The sequence below is a fragment of the Rhineura floridana genome, chromosome 2 (assembly GCF_030035675.1).
Source record: "Rhineura floridana isolate rRhiFlo1 chromosome 2, rRhiFlo1.hap2, whole genome shotgun sequence".
Classification (NCBI taxonomy): domain Eukaryota; kingdom Metazoa; phylum Chordata; class Lepidosauria; order Squamata; family Rhineuridae; genus Rhineura; species Rhineura floridana.
The window spans coordinates 92,730,284-92,754,454 of NC_084481.1; the positions used below are offsets into that span (position 1 = coordinate 92,730,284).

A 24,171-nucleotide genomic window follows, 5' to 3' on the forward strand; every position below is an offset into this window, starting at 1 on the left:
CCCTCCTTCTCCATTCTCTCCTGTCAAACAACTCTCTAAACCCCACCAAGCAACCCACTCAGTTCTCTTCTCCCCCCCCCCCCGATTCCACTCTCACTCTTCCTTTTATAGTTCAGCCATTTTAAACACTCAGCCAATCATCTAGCATTCTACTGCCCATTCACTCCCCCTCCTCTTTCACTACTTACCATATATCTTCTAAACAACCAACACTTCCCATATATACATTAATATAGGAACATCACAAGGTGTTCTTGCAACATTGTAATGGGGAAAACCACAAGGTGGCATTCTCCTTTCCCCCAGCACAACTTTTAAAGATACAGAAGACCTCTTGGAGGCTTGGCCTGGCAAACAAGAGGTCTTCTGTATCTTTAAAAGTTGTGCAGAGGGGGGAAGGAGAATGCCACCTTGTGGTTTTTCCCATTACAATGTTGCAAGAACACCTGCACTTGGCTGACTTTCTCTTCTCCTAAAGATACAGGATCAGTCTCAGGCCATGAGCCTGGCAACCCTAGTGGTAACATTTAAAGTGCAACTGTTATTAGAGGTACCTAAAATAGCCATTACAATGTCACAATTTGTTTAAGACATTTGATACACTTTCCAGAGGGGTTAGTCTGTTACAGCAAACACAAAAAATGTCAAAGCCTCTGTTTCTGTGTTTGCTGTTCTTTAGTTTCATGCATAGGTGTAAACGGGGGGTGGGGGCTGCGGGGCTCAAGCCCTGCTGGGCAGCCAGTTCCAGGCAGCATTGACAGGCTCACATGATGGACTCAGTTATAACAGCCTCTGCAGTGCAAGATTGCCTCATCCCGCTGTTGTCATACTACAATTTTCGTGAATCTTTGGGGCTTTGTTCCTGTTTGCCTGTTTGTTTATTAAAAATTTATACCCTGCCTTAAAGGGCCTTTGGCCCTCATGAGGTTGCTTAGGCTACAATCCAATACACTCTTACTTAGGAGTAAGTCCCATTGAACCCAAAGGAGCTTCCTTCTGAGTAGACATATTGGATTGCAGCTTTAGCCCTTAACCCTGGCTCCACCTACTTTCTTTAAAGCAGCAAACTGCAAGGCTTCAGTTTGGCCCAGCAGACTGCAAAGCTGTAAAGAACTAGGTAAGTCAAGAGCCTCCTTAATATTAAACATAAATAAAATCTTCAACATATTTTGTCACAGTTGGGGGTGTGTCTCTCAGTCACCATGAAAAACAACAACAAAGAATCTGTGGGACTTTAATGTGTGTTTTTATTATGGCATAAGCTTTTGTAGGCTAGAGCCTACTATATACATATATAATTTTATTGATTTTTAAATAATAACATATTTTACAACAAACAATAAACAATCATTTTTGTTATTCTTTTTAGTCTAAGCGGAGACATGTGCCATCTTGAGATGGTTTTGTAGTTGAACTCATGTGTTCTGAGCTTATGACTTTAAGATCTCTAACTGAATGGCCAGGAAGTGGACTATTGGTATAGGATTGCAGGGTTGGTCTGGATAATGTCATTGGATCCCCTTTCCAGCCTCTGGTTTTTAATCTGTATAGATGGATTTAGCAGAGAAACTTGCTGAACTTGTCAAGCCAGTTCCTTTCATAACCAAATAGGTCCAGATAGGTCCATCAACATGTGTAAGGATTTGGCCAAGAAAAGATGTGTTGCCATAGAAATGAGGGTAACCCTCCGCTGCTCACCTGGCTAAGGCAGGAAGTGGTCTCTGTATGTTAGTCTGCTTTAGATCTGGAAAAACAGAGAGAGCCTTGCTCTGTATGCTGATTCCCAAGCTATGGTTTTGGCAAGGCTCTCTGTGTTGAATCCCAAGTTATGGCTTTGGGGACTCCCCTAGAAACCTAACGGGGAAGCAAAATCTGTTCAGTATTAATCCTATGAGCCTCTCCATCTTATACTCAGGTTGTACATATGTGTAAATAAACCATATATCATACAGACACAACAGTCTCCAAGAAAACCAAACTCTGGGTAAGTGCAGAAACACTTGGAAGTCTTGCACCGCTCTGAGACTGGGGTGTGAGCAACACTATATATCTATCCTGCCTGATTCTTCATTCATGCATCTGAGGAAGTAGGCACCGGCCTACAAAAGCTTATAACTTTTTAAAAATAAATACATTTAATCTTTAAAGTGCCACACTCTTTGCTCCCCCCCCCGATGCTATGGACTAACACAGCTACCCCTCTCCTGTTTTTATATGCAGTTTAGATAAAAAGAAACAGTGTCAAACTACTTAAAAGTGTGGATATGAGAAAGGGTTTTCTCAGCCAATGTGAGTTTGTTCAGCTGGCCAGCTTGAGCCAACATGAAATAGCCTTAACCCTGGTCTTAAACAGGCAGGGTTTTTTGATCAATGAACATAGTGGGTCTGGAGTGTCTGCAACAGGTCTTGTCTCCAGAATTCTCAGCATAGGCTGACGTTGATGCTTCCACTGGTGAAAGTACACCTACAACATCCTGCAGCAGAGACCTGAATGCAGGGCAAGGAGGAATCTCCACTACCACCTTCACAGAAAACTGAGCTATGGGGGAGGGAGTGTGTTCCAAGATTAGAGCTCCTAATGTGAAGGAAAGCCACGACACAGTACCACTGAGTGGCTCTTTTATGATTTGGGCAGCTTTCATGCTGCACTTTATTCCATTATTCTGATGATTTCTTACCTGGTAATTTATGCATTACTTTTGATCTTTCACATGACATACAAGCTAGTTTTGGAAATCTTGTGGAATATAGCGGAAGTTTAGTGCTAATTTTCATGATAAACAATACCAGAAATAATCTATTTGCAAGCTTGGGAACCCAGAAAATCATGGGAGTTTTTCACTAGCTGCAGACGCTCATGTGACAGGCATCCCAGCATGCAGTGCACTCCTGCCCTTTAGGCCTGGGGTTTGTTTGGGTTTTTTGCCTGGCAAAAATTATACTGGTATTCCGGCACAGGCACGGGTAGCAAAAGCATTTTCCACCATGCCCCCCCCCCGTGTCTATACAACTAAAAAAGAAAAGTCAGATGGTAAAGGAAGAGGGGTTGCATGGTGAGAGGATGAGATCTTAGAACTCCTACACAGTCGGGAACTACTGTGTGCATGTGTGTAACAGGTGAGGGAAGAAAACAGGATGTTCATTGCAGCCGTGTGAAATGCCAGTATATCAGTTGAAAAATTGACTGTTCCTTAACACAATAGGTACTGCAGGAATTTTAGAAATCGGGACAGAAGCACTACCATTTTAATCCATTAAACTAAAGCAATAAGCCCCTTGTCTGAAAGCAGCCTTGGTAACAGACAAAGCATATTGGGACATATGTTGCTCAACAACAAATGACATGTTAAAGCCAAGTGTGTTTTACAAGTTGAGCCTATACCGAGTTTGATTGTGCTTTCTCCCAGGTAATTATGCACAGGACTGCCATCAAGCCTTATAAACTTAATTATTAGATTTTATTAGTAGTTTGTTTGTTTTGAATGTCTGTGTTTTTAAGGTGAAGTTTTTAAGTATTGTTTTAGAAAACCAAGATGTACAAAATTCTGGTGACATGACTCTAGATTTTCCTTGTGGGCATGGCTATGGGGCAGTCATGAAGCCCTTCACAATTATTAGGAATTGCCCCCAAATGTGCTTGTACTCACTTAGAGGATATTTGATTAAGATCCTGAAGTGAACAGTTTACCAATACTGTGAACTCTGTACTTTGCTCAGAAACTGTTTTGCACTCTGCTCTGGCTCAGAGACTACAAACCTGCCTTTACAAAATAAAGGCACCCATGATGCTATAATTTAGTCAATTTCATATTGCTAAGTCACCCTTCAGAATGAAGGGGAAGCAAGACTCTTGCAACTGAATGGCCAGAGAGATCACAATGTTCCTCTACAGGCTTTTCTGTGCTACCTTTCTCAATGTCAAATTTGTGTCCGTATATTCTCTTGCATAGAAACTATTGGCAGATCTTAAACTGACCATACTCAAAGTGAATTTAAAAGACAGGACACAGTGGAAGACTGCTAAGATACCACTATAACAACTGGCCTGTACCACTTTTCCTAGGTTGGCCCAGCACTGCCCCACCCCCAAAATTGGAAAATCTACGCCCCGGTTTCATGCACAGATGTAAGACAACTGTGTGTTTGCATTTGTGTGATTCAGAGCTTGTGTAGTAGGAGTATGTGTATATTGTATTGCTATTTCTGGGTATAATGTGCTTATTTTTATATTGTATATTGGGTTATGCTGGTCTTTGACCGTAATAAAGCAAATCAATCAATCATTTGTGTAATGTGGTCAATTCCAACTTCATTTTGAATCATTTAAGCTGTAGAATTAAAGATGGAAGTATGCTAGGTTGGCCAGGTGCTTAGTAGTTGTGTAGAACAGGGCATTTCAGCTGGCGTAACTTGTCATGTAGAAAGCACCAGCCACTGAAAGTCTCTCTTCTACAGAACTATATAGGAGCCCTGTCCTCTCTTATATCTGGCCATCCTATGCAAAATCTTGGTCTACAAATTACAGAAACAAAAATTAGAACTTGCTGGGCTTTACTAGCCAACACTACCAGATGGGCACTTGCTAAATGTGAGATGGAATTATTTTTGTGTACAAACTGCTTTTTTCAAAAACAGTATCATAACAAGATTTCTGGGAAGCAGCTTGCCTAATTTTAATTCCATCCACAATACTAGATAAAAAGTAATGATTGAATTATGATTATCTTCAAAATCTAAAATAAAAATGAATGTTGTCATTGTTACAGTTTCTGTTTTAAGCTGACGCACCCAAGATTGGTGAAATGCGGACAGAAGTTCAACAGCAGAATGTTTTCCTGTCATGGATATGCAGCAAAAAAGCTTCACTTACAGATGTTGTTACTGTTAAATGGGAAGCAAAAAGGCACAAAAGTTTGCCAGAAAGCAAGAAACGCTATGAAAAGAGCAGGCATTTTAACACTTTTTCTAACATAAACATTATGCCTATTGAAACGCAGAGGCACTTCCTGAGTATTATTGAATCTGATCAAGGAACTCTCTTCTTCTTCCCCCACACCCAATCCTTTCCTGTTCAACATCATCATGCTTATATCTGCCTTTAATTCATAGGAACACAGGAAGCTGCCTTAAAATGAATCAGATCATTTGGTCCATCTAGCTCAATATTGTCTATACTGACTGGCAGCAGCTCCCCCAGGGTTTCTAGGCCAGGAGGCTTTCCCAGTTCTACCTCGAGATGCTGGTGACTGAACATGAGACTTTCTGCATACAAAGCATATGCTCTATCCCTGAGCCACAGCCCTTCCCTTATATTTAAGCACTTGCCTGGTAGCCATAGAAGACAGTAACTGCATGCAGGTGAGCACATGGAATTCTAGGTAGGTGGGCAAGTAGGCTGGTGGAGGAGCACTCTGTCCTTTCTCTGTGCCCAGTGTAGAAACCAAAGTGTATGCCAGAGAATTACAGGCTGCCTCTTTCGCACTCATTGTAGAAATGCAGATAACTATTGGAGGAAGGCAGAGCTCTCTGTCCTTTTACCAGCCCCCAGAAGGCTGGTAAACATTCTTGCAGGCTAGTAATGTTTGTGGGAGAGCCAGTGTGGTGTAGTGGTTAAGGGGTTGGACTACGACCTGGGAGACCAGGGTTCAAATCCCCACACAGCCATGAAGCTCACTGGGTGACCTTGGGCCAGTCACTGCCTCTCAGCCTCAGAAGAAGACAATGGTAAACCCCCTCTGAATACCGCTTACCATGAAAGCCCTATTCATAGGGTCGTCCATAAGTCAGAATCGACTTGAAGGCAGTCCATTTTTTCCCCAATGTTTGTGGACTCATTTACAAGGCTGCTTCAATCCTCTATAACAAACTGTCTAGTTTACTCAATCATCATTGCTGTCTTCAAAGACTCTCTGTGATGGAGCCAAATTGTCAGTATAAACTATAAATAGATTGTATTGTGTAGTAGAAGAAATGATTGCTCCGATGTGCCATTTAGAGACAGATAACTTCTGGGAAGTCTCTGATGATATACCCAAGGGATCAATATACAAGACCACAGATAGTGGATACAGGAAAACATTTTGTGGGGGTCCCAAAGCTCAAAGGATTATCACCATCACCCTAGAGGGGGGCATTAATAGTGTACCAGGCTTGGGTGATCTCTTAGCAGCCCTCTCTGTGCATTGCTAAGGTCCATTTGGCACTTGTATTACAGCTTGCAAGACAATCCAGGTTCCTTTTGGAGATAGTGTGTTTGGTCTAGTACATGCACCTGCCAAGAGAGGCTATTGCCATCTATAAACCTTTTTCACAAATATATGTGAATGTTTCTTATGAAAACAGATGCATACAGAGCCAACAGGACTGCCTGTCAAGTGCCATGAGTGTCTGCAGCAAATATATAAGCATTTTCCAGATCTGTATGTAACAGAAAGAAAAATGAGCATTTATGATGAAAAAGATGGATGGACAACTGCAGGCAAACAGGAAATGTTACTCAAGATCCCCCAGAGAGTCCCTGGCAGATCTGGGAACCAAACCCAGATCTTTCACCAGCATCCTGGCCTTAGCCACAGGTTTCTCTCCTCCCACAGCTTTACAGTGGAAAGATGACAAATAAATAGATCCAGACCCACAAAATCATTTGGGATTCTCTTAGAAGTGGGGGGACTACAGCTCCTCTGCAAAGCTCGTAGGTGGCACAGGCAAAGTGACAAAGGGATTAAGGAATTATTATAATCACACAATTGAGCACCCCCAGGGCAGAGAACCTTGACTCCAATGCTTTGGGTTAAAGAGTTTCCTGGACGTCACTCATGTGCTTGACTCATCTGTGCCTTTGCAACTGAGCAATTAAGCAGCCCAAATGTTACATTGATAAAACCTCAATCCCACGGTCCCGCATCCACAATCTGGGGGCAGCTCATACTCAGAGACGTATTAGTCTAAAATGAACTCTGAGTTTTCAGAATCTGGGTACAAATTCCAAGACATTTGGTGATGTTTTCTTCAACCCCAAGTCTTAAATTTATGTGAGAACCTCAGAGCATTTTTGCAAGGAAACTTAGCTAAGTAGCAATCAGTATTCTAGTTCTGTGAAATGGCTCATTCTCCATGACATAGCGTTAGGCAGCAAATCCTACCAGGCTCCACTCTTAACAAGCTGTCCCACATAAATATGTTCGAATAATAGGAAAATCTAAGATCAAGGGGCAACATGAAGCCTTGCCCTACACATTCATCCCTGAGTTCAATAGCTGTGTCCCAGTAAGTAAAGACAAGATTGCCTCCTTAGTTTTTCTGACTCTCCTGCCCAAGGTATGGAACTAGGGTCTCTGTCTGTGGGAGACAAGAGAAGCCTTTGAGAGAAGAGGTCATGCCTCCATGATCCCCCTCCCTAATCCAGTTTTGTCATATGTCTTAATCAGCATGATGCAACATGCCAGACTGCCCTCTGTTACTTCCCACCCTTCCCTCTCCACCTGTATAAAAGGCATCTGTGTGGCTCCTCAATTTCTGTTGATTGGGTATGCCCTATTGTTACATATATATCCCACCTTTCTTAAGGAGCTCAAGGTGGTATACATGGTTCTCCTCCCTCTCCATTTTATCTTCCCAAGAGAGACTGTAACTGGCCCAAGGTCACCCAGTGAGCTTCACGGCTCAGTGAGGGTTTGAATCCTGGTCTCCTAGGTCCTTGTCCAACACTATAACCATTACACCACACTGGCTGGTATATCACTGGTATGCTCAAAACACACTGTGGTCCCAATTGGTCCAGCTCACTCCCTTTTACCTTGGGGTGCCTGCTCCAAAGTCTGTCACAAGGTTATGTTCACCCCACTCTTTCTGTGTGGTATCCCAAGACATTTTGCTACTTAAGGTGAAGCACCAAATGTTGCCCTGCCCATTGGACTGGCAGCTGAATCTTAGCCCCATCTGCGCTATATACATTTAAAGCAGTACCATACCACTTTAAACAGCCATTGCTTCCCCCAAAGAATCCTGGAAACTGTAGTCTAGAAAGGGTGCTGAGAGTTGTTAAGAGTCCCCTATACTCCTCACAGAGCTACAATCCTCAGAGTTCCCTGGGAAGAGGGATTGACTGTTAAACCACTCTGAGAACTGTAGCTCTTTGAGGGGGAAGGGGTCTCCTAACAACATTCAGCACCCTTTACAAATTACAGACCCAGGATTAAAGTGGTATGATACTGTCTTAATTGTATAGTGCAGATAGGGCCTTACTTCAACACTGTTAATGGCATGGCATCTTAAACCATACCTGAGGGCAGCAGAGTAGCTCATGGAGCACCCAGCTGGCTGTGTGGCCCACCCACCTCTGTTTTCCAACACAGAAGAATGCCCAGGGGGGCTGCAGCCACTGTCCTGACCCCCTACCAGTGGTGCAGTGGCAAATTCAGAAGTGCAGGGTCCCTTTGTGATAGTCATGTCACCTCACCTCACAGACATGCCCTTGCACACCCTCTTCTAAAATTTTTGATGCTGAATTGAGAATAAGATCCTTGTTAACAAACAAACAAACTAGAGTCATATAGCAGAGAGAGAGGAGCCCCCCTTCACCCAAACTCTCCCCTCTCTTCTCTCCTTTTCCACTGTCCCTTGCCTGCTTGCTCTCCATTGTCATCTCCACACTCTTCATTCCTTGCCATGCGTACCTTCTCCCAGAACAATAGATGTCTCTAGGAGCCAACCAGGATGAAAGAGGAGTGTGTTAGCTATTGAGAAGAGTCTTCTCAGTGGCTGACTCACCTCCTTTGATTCTGATCAGTAGAAAAGGGCACTGGAGATATAGGGACCCTGCTGGGACCCTGCTCCCAAAAAAGGAAGAAGTTTAAGACCCCCCAGGACCCTGGATGACTACACCCCTGCCCCCTACACCCCAGCATCTGCCACTGGAGGCTGTCTCGCTCTGCCTAATGGCATGGCCTGCACACTCTCTGACTCTTGTTTTCTTTCCCACCAAGACGCATTTAGGCTCTCAAAAATATAACCATGAAAAGCCCCAAAGTGAGCTAGCAATTCCAGGCAAGTGAAAGATTCTGTTAAGTATTTATCGTAAGGCTGGGGTGACAGCAGAGTTTATATTTTATTCTAGGATGTTTGATTTTATCTTCATTTTATGTAAAACCTTGTAAATGTGCGTTCCTGAAAGTAGGCAGAGAAGCAATCCTTGTATAAGGACTGGGAGATTTTGAGACTAGTTTGTGGAGGGGTGTGTGTGTGTGTGTGTGTTTGGGAAAGACTCAGAGAGGGCCTTCACTTATTTGTGCCTTCATAATTGTAAGATCAACAGATAGTGCCTTCTTGGCTGCTCCCTCCACACACCAAGTTCCAACAACAAGGAGCCCATGTAGAGAGGCGGTGTGTGAGGGGATAATCAGGATCACATGTGCACACAGCAAGCTTAAAATGTTAAGAAAGAAAAACCCTACAGAGAACAGAAGAAGAGCCCTGCTGAATCAGATCAGCCCAAAGGCCCATCTAGGCCAGGATTTTGTTCTCACACTGGCCAATCAGATGCCTATGAGAAGCCCACAAGTAGGACCTGAGAGGCAACACACCCACAAACTACCGAGAATTGTCCCTCCCACCAGCATTAATGCAAAACAGTAATATTATATCTCAGTTAACAAATCCTCCAGGAAAGAAGCTCCTTTTAACAAAGTCTTTTTGGGGTGTGGGGAGCATGGGGGGGCACACACTCTGACATAGTCAGAATGCGGCTCCTTGTCTACTGGACTGAGGTTGCTGCAGGCTGCTGTAACGCATGGGTGGAATGGCACTCCTTGCCAGATGGCGCAGACGCCTCTGCAGTAAACAGTGCTTCGGGTATCCTGGAAGCACTGTTTACTGCAGATGCATCTGCTCGAGTGTAGGGGAGGGTGGCTGAGAGAGAGAGGGGGGCCTTTTGCCTGCCTGCTCGAGTGTACGGAGAGGAGAACTGTGCTCAAAGATTTAGATTGCTATAGCCAGATGCTATATGATAAAACAAAAAAGGCAAGGCAAGCATCCCTGGATGCATTTTGGAAGGAGCCTTCAAGTGGCCTGTATGAGACATGCGTGTTGTTAAGTTTTGAAAAAAAAGTTTGCTGAAATATGTTGAACTGCTCTTCTTTTTGTGATGTAGGAACCTATTCCTGTTCTTCCCATGTTATTCCTACCTCTGGTACCAAAGTTTCTGTTAAAGAAGTAATGTCCAGGAAGGAACTCATGTACTTCATTAACTGAGGTATTACTGTAGTAAGTCATACAATCTCTTGGGGGTTTTTTACACTGATTTGGTGGTTCAAATTGCTACTCAGTTTCCTAAGCTAATAGAGTCACAGACTGGGTGGGATTCAGAGCAGGCCAAGGACGTATTGTTGCCTGAGACAAAGAACAAGGTGGTGCCACACACACACTACATGTGCAGAAGCTTGCAAGACTGGAAGCTTAGCCTTATTTCAACACCAGAGACCAGACAGCATCTTCCCAAGAACAGCAGGCTATTTTGGAGGGCACAGGACAGGCTTCTTAGCCTACTCAGCTCCAACATTTTGCCACTGCTCCCTACGGCCCAGCATCTACCTCCTGAAGCAGCCACCTCACTCTGCCTGAAGGTAGGGCCAGCTATGCTACTCTCTAGACACTGATCTGGAGGCGAGAAATACATTCGACACACATAGCCTGACCCCTTCCTGGGTGGTTGGGCTCTCTTTGATTCAACACACCTAGCAATCAGGGACTCACAGTTATGGAGCACATGCACTCGACCATGGCTGAGACATTGCATACAAAGCCCTCAAAGATGTGTAACATTAAAATGCAGCTTCAGATATCTGTCCCACACACAACATTTTAACACAATTTTATTTTATTTTTTTAATGTGGAAATGGTGGGCAAAATGTTTGCCATCCCTTTATTAAAATCTGATAGGGCTGCCAGAGACCAGATAAATTTGCTTCTTGGGTTGCATCTGCCCATGAGTCAGCAATTGGTTAAATAAACTAATAAACTCATGTCATCTAGTTTATAATCTGTCAGAAGCACAGACCAAGGGGAGGCTGTAGGAGAAGGAATACATATAATAAACCAAAACCTATGTGGCTGAAATGATTTGACATGATGCTATACATTGGGAGGATTTGGATTGGAGGATGTTCAGGATCCACTAACAAGGGAGAGAAAAGTGAGACTTTGTCTAGACTGAAAAATTCCATGCTTTTCTAATGCTTGTTTCACTAGATCACAGAGCTGGTGTAGTGCAGTGGCTAAGAGACAGAGCTGTGAGTCCCTGGTTTGAATTCTGCCTTTGCTTTGAATTCACTTGACAGCCTTAGGTGAGCACCTCTCTCTCTCTTTCTCTCCCTCCCTCTCTCTCTTTCAGTCTACCCATCTACAACATGGAGATAATAATACTGACTCAATGTTATATCGAAGTTGTAAGGAAAATACATATGTGAAGCACTGTGAACACCCTCAAGTATTATAGAAATGTATATTCTTATTCGTTACCATTGTTATTATCCTCACCACAATTAGTTAATCTGATTAATCTGTTAATCTGGCTGTTCCTCAGAGGATATCTATGCCAGCCCCTTTTGATAGGCACACCATCATTCAGAAACAGCAGTGGCTGCAAATGAATATGGTGGCACTGGATTCCAGTTCCCTCCTATGACAAAATGATGACATCAGAGATATCAAAAATATTTCCTTCTTATTCAAACCTTATTCTGCTGTAGCAGCATCATAACCAGTACTAGAAGCCTGAAGCCAAAGGTTTGGCTGCTCCCTGCACCTCTAAAACCTCTGGCAATCTCTCTCTCTTGTCCACACATTCTCCCTCTTGACTCCTTTCTCTGACCTTCTTCTGTGCCACTCTGTCTTGCAGTCCTGTTCTAGATCACCCTCCTCGAATCTCTTGACCAGCTGCTTTCTTAGGTCCCTGCTTGATCTATTTCTCTTTGTCTAGGGTCTCTCCACCTGCTTTGCTCCTCTCAAGGATCCTAGGATAAGAGTGGCTCAGCCAATGACAGTCGGAGGTCCTTCAGCCTACCCAGTCCATCTGAGACAGTCCAGCTGAGCAAATCACCACTAAAGGCTTCATCATCATTACTACCACCAAAGGCTCATAGAGCAAGGCTAGGGAACTTGTGGCCCTCCAGATTTTGTTGGACAACAACTCCCATCAGCCACAGCTAGCGTGGCCAATGGACAGGAATGATGGGAAATTGAACCCAACAACATATGTAAGACCATCAGTTTTCCACCCCTGCCACTGAACATTATAATACAGTTGTGTTCTCAGTATACAAACCAGTGTAATACTCCCATGTACGGCAGGTAAGAATCCTATTGCTGTAGCAGGGGGGAGAGAGAGAGAGAGAGAGAGAGAGAGAGAGAGAGAGAGAAGGAAAAACGAGCAGTTCTGATTTCCCCCACCACACTCCAAAATTACGGGTTGTATTCAACGTTGCGGCAAGGCAATCATTCCATCAGTGCAAGGATTTCTCCTTACCTGACAGAACAATCTCCCCCTCTCCTCCCACCATGCACATCAAAAATCTGTTCTGAATTTTCCCCCAACCCACCAGAGCATATTTGGAGATGGTGTGGGGTCCACACAGGGGGTGAAGAGTGAGAGGAAACCCATTGCACTAGTGCTAACGCTGACACTTGAACAAAGTTAGTTGAATACCGCCCTATATTTAGACATCTGCCTTTCCCACCTGTCCCATCTCACTAGGGCTAACAACTGGTCACTTGTTTTACTGGCCTGGCCAGTTTGGGGGCATCTGGGTCAGCTGAGGGAGCACTCACATAGAGGGGAAATGTGTTCTTGTCCCCACACCAGTTTTCCTCAGATCAATTTTTTTTAAAAAAAAATAGCACATGTGCTCTTAGTGTGGGAAGGTCCCTGCAGCAAAGTTCAAAACAGCCTCCTCCCTCCTGCACAACCTCCAGCAGTGGCAATAAGGATGCCACCTGGTTCATTCACATACATATTCAGCCACTCGCTCTTTTCTCCACTTAAGGAGGGTAGTGTGTGACAGGGAGGAGGAGAGTAGGCAGCTTGACACAGTGATGGTGGTGGTGGTGGCGGCAGCACCATGTATCACAATCAGGCAGAAGCATCCAATGGGACACTTGTGACTTCCCCCATCTGTCCTCTCCACAGGCCCTAACCATCCTGTTAGGAGCGTCTGCCACCACCTCTGCAGCACTCAAATCAGTTCAGCAGCAGGCTTGCAGGAGTGGCAGTGTGGGCAAAGGTGAGAATGGCTACCAGTGGCTATTAGTCATGATGGCTGAATATTACAGTACTACCTCCAACACCAGTCATTGGGGAACAGCAACAGAAGAGGGATATTGCTCTCGTAACCTGCATGTGGGCTTCCCAGAGGCTTTGGTAGGCCACTGTTTGAGATGCTGGGGAACATGGGCAATTGGCCTGATCCAGCAGGGCAATTCGTATGATGGCAGGAGCACTTTGGATCATCCTCCACCAGGAGTGGTGAATTTCCTGAAACTTCCCTTCCCTGTGCTCTGCATTGCATGTATGTCTGTGGGAAAGAGAGGAGACACAATTCTGTCTGTCCCAGGTTGGCTTTTCAAATTCACTGTGCTATAGTACTCCACCCCAGATTCACTGGTTTACTTGGAAAAGACATCTTTGAGTCAGTATTCCCATCTGTAAAATGGGTACATGTTTTCTAAAATGTCTTCCAAATGCTTAATTCTTTCACTGGATATAAATGTTATGCACATGGCTTGATGAGAGTCTACAGCTGGGCTCACCTGCTTGGAGAATAGGTTCTGCTCTATACCTACTTAGGATTGGGAAGGGACCACAGCTCGGTGGTGGAGCATGTGTTTTGCATGCAGAAAGTCCTAGGTTCAGTTCTTAGCATCTCCAACTTGTAGTAGCAGGTGCAGGGAGGACCTCTGCCAATCAGGCAGTGCCAAGCTAAATTGATAAATATCTGCCTTTTTGGTCTTGCATAAGGTTACCTATGTTCCTCCTCCCACAGCTAAAACATCCCCCCCCCAAAAAAAATCCACCTGCCTCCTGCAGCATAAGCCCATTGCTCCTTGCTACATATGGCAAAAAACAGTTTTAGTGGGAAGGAGGGTAATAAAATATTCTCCTCAGAGCTTCTAATTGTAAACAGAATCCCTTGGGACAGTTGAGTGAATGTTCTCCTGTTCCTAAAGAGGATCCAGCATTATCCAAACAGATCTGAAGGGGAGGAACATAAAAAAGAGGGAGTGGCTTAACTAATACCACACAGCAGGCAGACTTCAGTAACTGGAACTGTACTATTTGAATTTGCCCACCCATTTCCTCTTTTGCTGCCCCCTGCTGGCTACTGATAGATTCTATATAGATGTGGCCTTTCTTCAAAACATGTCCATCTAAAGAATAAGAACATCAGACACCGTGGGCCCCTTTTGAGATCCAGAGCACAGCCTCCTGGGATCGTCCTGCAACTATTAAATCTCACTCTGTATTTTCCACAAGCCCCAATGCTGGCTGTCCAAGGCGTTAATCTCTGTTGATATACCATCTGTTGTTACTCAGATCAAGGGGTCAGTTTCCTTTGCCAAGTTGCTTGTGGTGGGAATAAACACATCTCAGCTGATCTGAAATGACGTAATGAGGGTTTTCTTGTCCCCCAAGGAGCAAGATGGTGATAATGTCAAAACCACTGGATGAGATCAATCATATATTGTGCCCAGAGACCATGGTAACTGTGGCCAAGCTTTTTATGAGTGATTAGATTACTCAAAGAAGGGCCAGATCCTGAGCACCTCTCATTTCTCTACACCAGCAGAAAGTGTGGCCAACAGTATGAAAGCTCATACACTTTTTCTCAGCAGTATCTGGTTGAATTAAATTGAATATATCCCTAATACACTCCTGTTGTGTCTAACTCCCTGGTACCCAAATGACGGTACCATGGAGAGTCAGCCTTGAGGTACATATAGTCAAGATTTCTGATTGCAAATTAGTTACTTCTTGACATTCTTCAACAAACCTGTCAAACTCAGTCAAGAACGTAAAAAGTAACAAAGGGATGCTGTTCTTCCACCACTTTCAGTTGATGCTTCAGAGTGACACGTGAATTGCAGTCCATGTTAATTATTGGATGGAACCAACTGATATACTTATTCTGGTTAAATAATCAATCCAGAGTGCGGGGGTCCATTAGGGCAAATGGGGCACTGCCCCACCAACCACAGTCCTGATTCCTCCAAGCCCACCTGCTTTCTTACTTACAACCAGTCCAGAGGGTGGCTCTAGATGTCTGCTTCCTCATCCTTAGCTTCATATTGCCCTTGGAAAACTCAACAGGAAGATGGGGACAAAATTAGAAAAATTAGAATTAGGGATAGAATTCTAATTAGTTGGCTCTGTCATTGGCTCTGGCTCCACCTACTGTTGGGCTCCTTGCTTTCTGCCCCACCAGTCCCAATGGGCACCAGCCACCACTGCCAGAGTGAAAGCATTTGATCTTGAATAAGAGGCACTAAATGCCCTGAAGCAGTAGATCATCAATGAAGAACCTGTGGCTCCCCAGATGTTGTTGGATTACCATCATCCCTATACCATCATGATGACTGGGGCTGACTGGAACTGGGAGTCCAACAACATCTGGAAGACCACAGGTTAGCCATCTCTGCCTTAAATGAAAGCAGTAATCCAATAGATCCTTAGACTTTTAGGAGTGGTGACCCCCTCCTATCCTGTCTGCGCCTGTGGTTTCTTGAGAGTCAGAGTAGGCATCCTTCAGAGATGCATGGTATTCCCATAGGCTTATAAGCAAGGGAGGGGCTATAGCTCAGAGGTACAGCACGTTTAATGCCTGGCCCCTCCAGGCAGAGCAGGGAAAGGTCCCGATCGAAAACACTGGAGAACTGAGTAGACAGTACTGAACTAGATGAACCAATGGTCTCATTCAGTATGAGACAACTTTGTCTATTAAGAATGTAAGAAGAGCCCTGTCAGATCAGGCCAATGGCTCATCTTGTTCTCACAGAGACCAGCCAGATGCCTATGGGAAGCCAGCAAGCAGACCTGAATGCAACAGAGCATTTTCCCACTTGTGATTCCCAGCAACTTGTATTCACTGGCTTACTTCCTCCAACAGTGGAGTGTTGAGCTCAGTGTACAAAGGTCATCAGGTAAGATTTGAACACCAGCACTGTCCAAAGTTAGGCTGGCTGGCACAAGACACAATCCATCTTGGCACTAGTATCTCTTCTATGGAATCCCTCCTTGGGGAAGCTTGGCAGAGCTACTCACATATGGCCTTCGGGAAACAAGCAAAGGCCATTTTATTTCAGTGAGCATACTGTAATTTTTTTAAATGTATCTAGATCTCTTACTGTGTTTTTGTTGAGAAGCTTTATGGCTGCTTTCACTTCTTATGATAAATGCTACCAGGTTTTTCTTTTGTTTTTGTTTTTTTAAATGTGGATTTTAAAACATTGCTATTATTACATATTTCCCTGATTTGATTCTCAGGCACCCTAAGTGCTGTTTCAAATCAAGCTGGTGGGCTGTACATTTAATAAACAAGCAAGCAACTTTAGTTGACATGATTACATACTCCACAGGGCCAGACTTACCAGGAGCTACATTAATAGGTCCAGTCCTGTGTGGAAAGTAGTCCTAATAACACAAATAGGGTTTACAGGCAAAAAATGCTGGGTGTCAATACAGAGCAGCAAACTGGCTACTACTGAATTAAAGTTTTGGGGGTTTTATTTTTCCAAACGAGAGTTTGTCATCTGGATATTCTGACTGGCAGGTACAAAAATGTCTTGGGCTAGTTCTGTGACTCCAAAATATGAGTCTATGGTCTTGCCATGACTGCAGTTTTTGTTTTACACAGTTCTGCTTCTGAGTCACCCTTGGAAGATGTAAAGAAATCATAGGCAGGAGTGACCTCAGGGAGATGTTGTCCCAGGGTAACTGCCTGTGTAAGCCAGAGACAGGGACTGGGACTGATGGACGCTGGAGTCCAACAACATCTGGAGCGGCCTCAGGCTCTCTATTCCTACTGTAACACTCCCCTAAGACTGCAAGTTTCCGGTGGGCAGTTGCTGCCCAAATATGCCTTTCATGCAGCTCTACGTATCATGACCTGTACTCTGCTGGCTTACACCCAAAGTATGCTTTAAGTGAAAAGCTTCCACTGGATCAACCAATAGAATTATCTTATACACAAGGTTATGAGCAGTCTAGGCTAAAATCGCCATCAACATCATCATCAAAATTGGGTGCCAACATAACCTAAATTCTTCATTAAGAAAAGCTCAGTCCTGAAACTTGGACAAAACATGCAAATTAAACAACACGGGATATAGGAGCTGCTTTATACTGAGTCAGGCACAGGTCCATCTACTCAGTACTGTCTACACTGACTGGCAACATCTCTCCAGGGTTTCAGATGGGGTCTCTTCTAGTTCTATCTGGACATGCCAGGAATTGAACCTGGGACCTTCTACATGCAAAGCAGGTACTCTACCACTGAGCTACGGCCTTCCTCTACTTGGGCATTTGCTTCTTTGGAGCCATTTCTTCCACCATTCACTGTGAGGGCAATGATCTAGTACAGGTGTGGGGAACATTTGGATCACCAGGTGTTTCTGAACTACAACTCCCAATCAGCCCCAGCAAGCATGGCCAATGCCCAGGGATGATAGTTCAGCAACCTCTGGAGGGACAAAAGTCCCCAACACCCTATCTGGTGTGATGGAAACTAAACCCCATCTCTGGACCATCTCAACCAATTCTTCAGAGCTTTCACCCTGTATTACTTGCACATTTTCAAACTTTCCATCACATCCTTAGGAACTAGAAAGCTGGAATTTGTTTCATGCATGCTGAGCTTCTTGGGATGCTGAACTTATTCAGCATCCAACTGCCTATGCATACATTGTGCAGCAGCAGAATACACACTGAACACCATCCATCCTCCCACCCACCCTGACACATGCACTAATTGTTGTTCTGAAACATAAGCACAACAAACCAACACTAAGAAGGAAAAGCCAAAGTGCTAAGACATATCCATTTTTCTGGATCAATTTAGCCTTCCTGAGCTAGAGCTGAGCTTGCCAGGCATACCCTAGACAGGCTTTTTGTGCAATGTGTTTTTGCATCAAGGGTTGTTTTCTTCACTCTTTTGCAGCTGGGTTATTTTTTTAAATTAATTTTAAACAAAAGCCAAGAAGAAGCCAACCCATGCTGAACCTCTGCCCTCCTCTGCATTATCCCCTTAAGCTTCCAGCCCCATCTCTGCCAATACACACAAGACGGTCACGGTCTTTCTTCCAGATGAATCTCCAGCCTTCTGTTGCCATCCAAGATCTCAACTGCTTTAATCCTGAGCATCCTGGTCAAATTCCAGCTCACTGTCTATTGCATCCTTGCTGTAGCTACCCACTTCACTCTCCTCTGTCCTCAGCTGCCGTATGTTCCAGCAACCAAACAACTACTACACCCCTGACTTAACTCCATCACAATCGGTATTCTGAAGGAAAACACACAAAAGAAACCACTTCGGAGTCTGTAAATGTCAGTGTGTTAAAACAACAGAATTTTGGTATGAGGGGTGGGACAGGAAAGAGACACTGTAAGGATGGAATGAAAATGTCTACAAATAGTCTGCAACAGGAACTCCCAACTTGTCACTCAATGGGAGAAAGAGTAGCTCCAGGGAGTTAACAACTGTGTCTAGTTTTGACATACGTGGAGCATGCGCGCAACATTCCTGACCCCTTACCTACCACAGCTCCTCCTGATGCTACTGATGCCAAAAGAGAAATCTCAGTGTGATCCTCCTGATGTGTATTAGATTTGAAATTCACGCACAGATCTCCCACAGCAGGGGTTCTCAAATCTTTGGTGCTGTGATCCTGCTAAGGAAACAATGGTCCAAGCCTCCCACAAGTGTAACAAAGGGGCCACTTCTCATGAGATGAAGGCAAGCTATTTTCTACATACCAGTGGCACGTTCTAGGTGAGAGGGGCCCCCTACCATGTTGCTTGCTTGTCTCCCATGCTGCCACAGACAGTTGCTGGGTGTGTCTGGTGGCAGGAGGGAAATGTGACTTGCATCAGGCAGCACTTTGAGGGGAAAGGGGCATACATGAAGGCACGGATTGGTGCAGCAAGACTAGTGATAGCCCTAGCCAAATTTAGGGAGGGGTGTCATTTGGGCTCTGCCTGAGGCAGCAAAATGTCTCAAGCCAGCACTGGGTAGCATCACAGAGTCCAAAACCCTTGAGCCAGCACTGGGCAGTAGTGGGGACCCGGCCATCCCATGTCTGGGAGATGGCTCTGCTGTGAGGCAAGATTGTAGGTGCCTGAGTGGGAGATAACAAAGTCTGGCTGACAAGCTCCAGGTTGTTTCAATTTTTTTAGGGGGTCCTGGCAAGGTGCCCTCAGTGGCCCTCCTTGTCACAAATGCTCCTGTTGACAAAGTGCCAGTGGCACAGGCACTTCCCTAGAGTCCCCATCCACAACCTACGCCTCGCTCAGGGGTCCTTTCTCAGAGTGAGGCATTGTGGGAAAGGTTGTTCCGGAGAGCACCTGCACCAGTGCTGCCTTGACATGACATTGGGGAATGCTGTTTAAGTGACTTTAAACAGTATTTGCTGCTGTCACAGCAAAGTGGCAGTGCCTCGGGCACACAGTGAAGGCTCACTCTGATGAAGGATCCATTCACCGGAGAGCAGGATTGAGGTTGCCAGTGCCACCACTGGAGGAGGCAGTGGTGGCAGCGGGAGGAGGAGGAAGCAATAAGAGAAGAAGGTGGCAGCATGATCTACCCCCTTATTTCAGGGAATGCATTGCGTTGGCCCTGCAGAGGTGAGCTCTTTGAAGGGGTGTGGGCCTCAGTACCTGCCCAACAACGGCAGCTTCAAACATCAGACATCTGATGAGGCTTCATTGACTAAGAAGTACTCCTGTGTAGGCACAAGAGCACACTGTGCTGTGCAGCTCCTGTTCATTCCAGTGGGACTTGCCCAGCTGAGCATCCCCCATGGATTGTGCCCCCATGTTATTTAAAGAGGAAGGATGGTGCCATTTGGCTTTTCCACCTCAGGTATTGAGCCAGGCCTATCAGGCAATGAGCTGGCACACATGAAATGGTCCACTGTCTAGAGCAGCCACCATGTGGATGTGGTTTTGAGTGAGTGGCCTCCTTGTGATATCAGCACTGCAAGAAGCAGCCCTAAGGCCCTAGAACAGTGTTGTTCAACCTTTGGTCCAGGTGTGGTTGGATTAAAAGCCCCATCATCTCCAGTCACTCATGGCCAATGATGGGAGTTGTAGTCCAACAACATCTGGGGACCCAAGGTTAAGGAACATTACTCTAGAGGATGCAAAGACAAGCATCTCAAAAAGCGAAGTTTGCTCCTCGCTCAGCCTGGGATCAAGAAAGGCAGAAGCAAAGAGAGGGAGCATAAAGCACCCACTATAAGGGAATCAGATGTTCAAAGGTCAAGCAAAAATGCACAGGCTTGCTCAATCACTTCAATGCTAATTGTCAGCCTAAGGAAGGGGTGTATCCCCCACCAGAACCCTTGATTTTCTATGCAGAAAAGCCATCAACTGTAAACCAAGCTCTCCTCTCTTGCTGCAGCAAACCCAGGCAAGTTGCCCCTCTGAGAGAGAAAGAGGAACAGGGGGCATGAAGTGGCAGAACTGTGGATCAAATCAGTGATGAAGGACTTCAGCCCTAAGTACTGTGGGTGAAGGATTGTTTGGCATTTCTGCATTCATACTGACTTCTAAGGTTTGAAGACCAGAAACAATTCTGTGATTGTTACTCAACCTGGATTTCTTTTTGCAGTTGCAACCTATGACTACACAAAAGGCTGGTTTTATGTATATGTGCATATGCACAAGATCCTTTTCAATCATTTTAATTTTCAGCTTCAGGGAGGGGTACATTCCCCACCAGAACCCTTGATTGCCTAGAAAAACAAACCTGTGGATGTTTTCAGTGGGATGTCATTGGTATTAGTCTGTGCGTTGCTGGCAATGGCTTTCTCCCATATGCTGCTGATACTCCTATTTCGTTGGTGAGAGCTCTCACACATACACGACAAATAAAGTGCCACCATGAGCTGGGTCGTCACATTCATGGGCACCCCTCAATGACTGCAGCATCAAATGATATTTTGCACATGTGAATAACCACCAGAGATTAAACACTGATGAGTGGAACATTCATATGACTTGGCGTCTCCTCAAACAGTGCTTTTCAATGGAGTCTGTTCACATTTTCAGCTACCACTCACTAAGTACTGAGTAAATACAAACATTCATATGTGAACAGCAACATAGGAAGCTGCCTTATACCAAGTCAGACTTTTGGCCCATTTAGCTCAGTATTGTCTACACTGACTGGCAGTGGCCCTCCAAGGTTTCCCTGGAAACTTCAGGACTGACCCTGGGACTTCCTGCCTGCAAAGCAGATGCTCCAACACTGAGCCATACCATCTTTTCCCCTATAGGGTCGTCAGCCCTATGTATGGTCAGTGCATCTGCAGTTCCATTCTATGTCTTCTGAACCAATGAAGACGCATACTGGGAGAGATCAGGAGACAGGAAGTTGTACCTCCTTAAAGAGACTATCAGAATATAAGAAGAGCCTGCTGGATCAGGCCAAAGGTCCATCTAGTCTATCCTATTCTCACAGGGCCAACCAGATGCCTCAATGAGAAGTCTGCTCCCCACTCGTGATTAAAGAGGATCAGTTTCCCTATCATTGATTTACCCCACTAAAGGGCTAATACTATTCTGGACTTTCAGGATAGATAAATGGCCTGGTCCCCTGGGCCACACCTCCCCTAACTTTTTCAGGTGCAGAGAGGGAGCCTTGCTCTCTGGAGAGCTGGCTGGGACAACCAGCCAGCAGGCAGTGAATGAAAACAAGTCCCCTCCAGAAAAAAGGTGAGCGAGGCAGGGAAAGGGTTAGCCAGGGCTTGATTCTGGAGGTCAGGCAAGTGTGACAACGTTGAGATGAATCACCTTAGCTAATGAATTATGTCCCAGATTGCATTGAAGGAAGCTAGGCTGGAAAGCACTTAAAAAGGGATCAAGACAGGTTGGGTGAAATTCTTAATAGATTTAAATAGGTCATGTTTCGACAGATACCTGGGCTTTTCCGAGGCTGGGTCCCAGCTACAGACTGGTTCGTGTAATGAACCCCCCTTTGCCCCCCTTCCTTCTGTCTCTTTGGCTTACCTCCCCTGCACTCTTTGATGAAGGCCCCACATGACAAGGGGCGCAGAAGGGGGGGCGCTCTCCGAATCACCTCGCCTTTTCCTTACACCCTGTCCTTTTTAATTAAAGTTGACTTACTGGAGGGGAGGGCGAGGTTAAGTGCCCCCCGCCTGCCTCTCTAGAGATCCGGAGGCTTTTCGACAAGGGGTCGGTTTAATCGATGCCATCCCCCTATACACACACACACACACACACACACACACTCCACGCTCCTTCCCTTCCCTTCTCTAGGAATGTAGCCGGAGGACAACTCTGCGCTCGGCCGGCGTCGGTTCCCCATCCCAACAAGAGTGACTCGCTTTTACCTTAAGATCCCCGAGGGCTTGGACTGAGCGGGGAGAGGAGAATCAAGACTGCGGCAAGAAGGGGCGCTCTGAAGTCGGAGGCCTTTGCTGTAGGGCTCTAACTAAGCCTGAGGAACTCTCGCGTCGGGAAGCTGAGCGGGGCGGAGCAGGGCAGGGGGGCAGAGATTTAGAAAAGTTGCGGGGAACGAGTCAGTTCCATAGAGGTCCATCCCTGTTCTGTTGAAGATCTCAAGCTAAGACACATAAATATTTTTGGGGGGGGGGCTCTCTGAGGATCTATGGAATTTTCGGGATCTCTGGGAATACGTGTGTGTGCTGAGTTACGAATGGCGGTTCAGTGAGGTTGGGGGGGTCCTTCTGTCTTCAGACTATAGTCTCTGAAGCTGGGAGCACTAATTCCATGGGACCCTCTTGAAGTTGGGGAGGGAGGGGTAGAATCTGCACCCCAAAACAGGGTGCATCTATGAGACTTTGCCCCATAGGGGATTTTTCAGATACGACATGACCTCCCTTTTTTAATTACAAGCCGGCTAGGAGTGCTGGAGACCATAGAATTGGCCCTAGTTTGACGACAGCTGCTGGCCGAAGACGGCGCTCCCCGCTGGGAGGCAAAGCACGCTCTCATCTTAACGCATCCTAGCTCCCTAGAACCGCCGCCCCCTGCAGACCGTCCCGTCTAGAAAATGGGGTCTGGGGTCTGACTGCGGCCGCAACAGCTCCCTGCCTCCAAGTGGGAGGGTAGCGCAGACAGCCCACCCCTGCCCCCCGTTTCTTCCCTTTGGAGAGCCCCTTCCCGGGACTCCCGCTCGGGGCACTGCGTCTCAGCTACTCACCACCACAGCCCGATGATGTTGGCCGGGCAAAGCAAGATGAAGAAAAGCCCCAGCTGGGTCCGAGATGGGAGCAACATCCTGGGTACAGGGAGGCAGCGACAAGGAGCTGGAAGACGGCCCGGCAGGTCCGGCGCCGGTCCCTTCTCCAGCGCGGCGCAGCGTGCGCCCTCGGAGGCGCAGAGAACGAGAGCGCGAGCGCACGGGGCGAGCGGGCTTTGGAAGCCACTCGCTGGGCTGGGCGAGCGGCTGCTCCTCAGCCCCGTCCCGGGCGGAGGAGGAGAGCCAGGCAGGCAGGCAGGAGGCAGGCAGGGAGGGAGGGACGGACGAGGCTGCTTCCCCCTGACAGGCAAAGCGGAGCGCGGGGAGGGGACGGCGAAAGACAGAGAGGGAGTGAGAGAAAAGGGGGGAGGGGGCTGAGTGAGTGCCAAGCGGCGCATTCCGAGCGCACCGATTGCCATCTCCCTCCGGCAGCCCGGACGGAGGGTCCGAGTCTGGGAGGCAGGGGGAGGTGGCGGGGAGTGAGCTGCGGGGAGTTGGAGGGGAATTGCTCAAAAAGAGCCGACCCTGAGAAAAGGCAGAGCTCCCCCCCCCCCGCCCCCGCTATGGACATTTGCTTAGCCTGGCATAAGCTGCTCGCTGTGCCCTCGCCACGGATCCCAGTTAGGGGTTTTAAAGCTCCACTCTGCGTGCTGCTAGCAAAGTGGCTGACTGAACCCCAAC

The 24,171-nt window shown here is 46.2% G+C and overlaps 1 protein-coding gene across 2 annotated transcripts in view; it reads right to left on the minus strand.

Annotated features, from left to right (window-relative positions):
* The window catches only part of WNT6 (Wnt family member 6), a 63,890-nt gene extending 39,974 nt beyond the window's left edge, over nt 1-23,916 (minus strand). Inside the window, exon 1 of one of the 2 annotated variants that reach the window (XM_061609340.1) lies at nt 23,452-23,916. In XM_061609340.1, coding sequence (XP_061465324.1) covers nt 23,452-23,909 — 458 coding nt within the window. In that variant the 5' untranslated portion in view covers nt 23,910-23,916. The remainder of the gene's footprint in view (nt 1-23,451) is intronic. The other variant, XM_061609344.1, reaches the window with a different exon arrangement.
* Between the last annotated feature and the right edge of the window lie 255 nt (nt 23,917-24,171).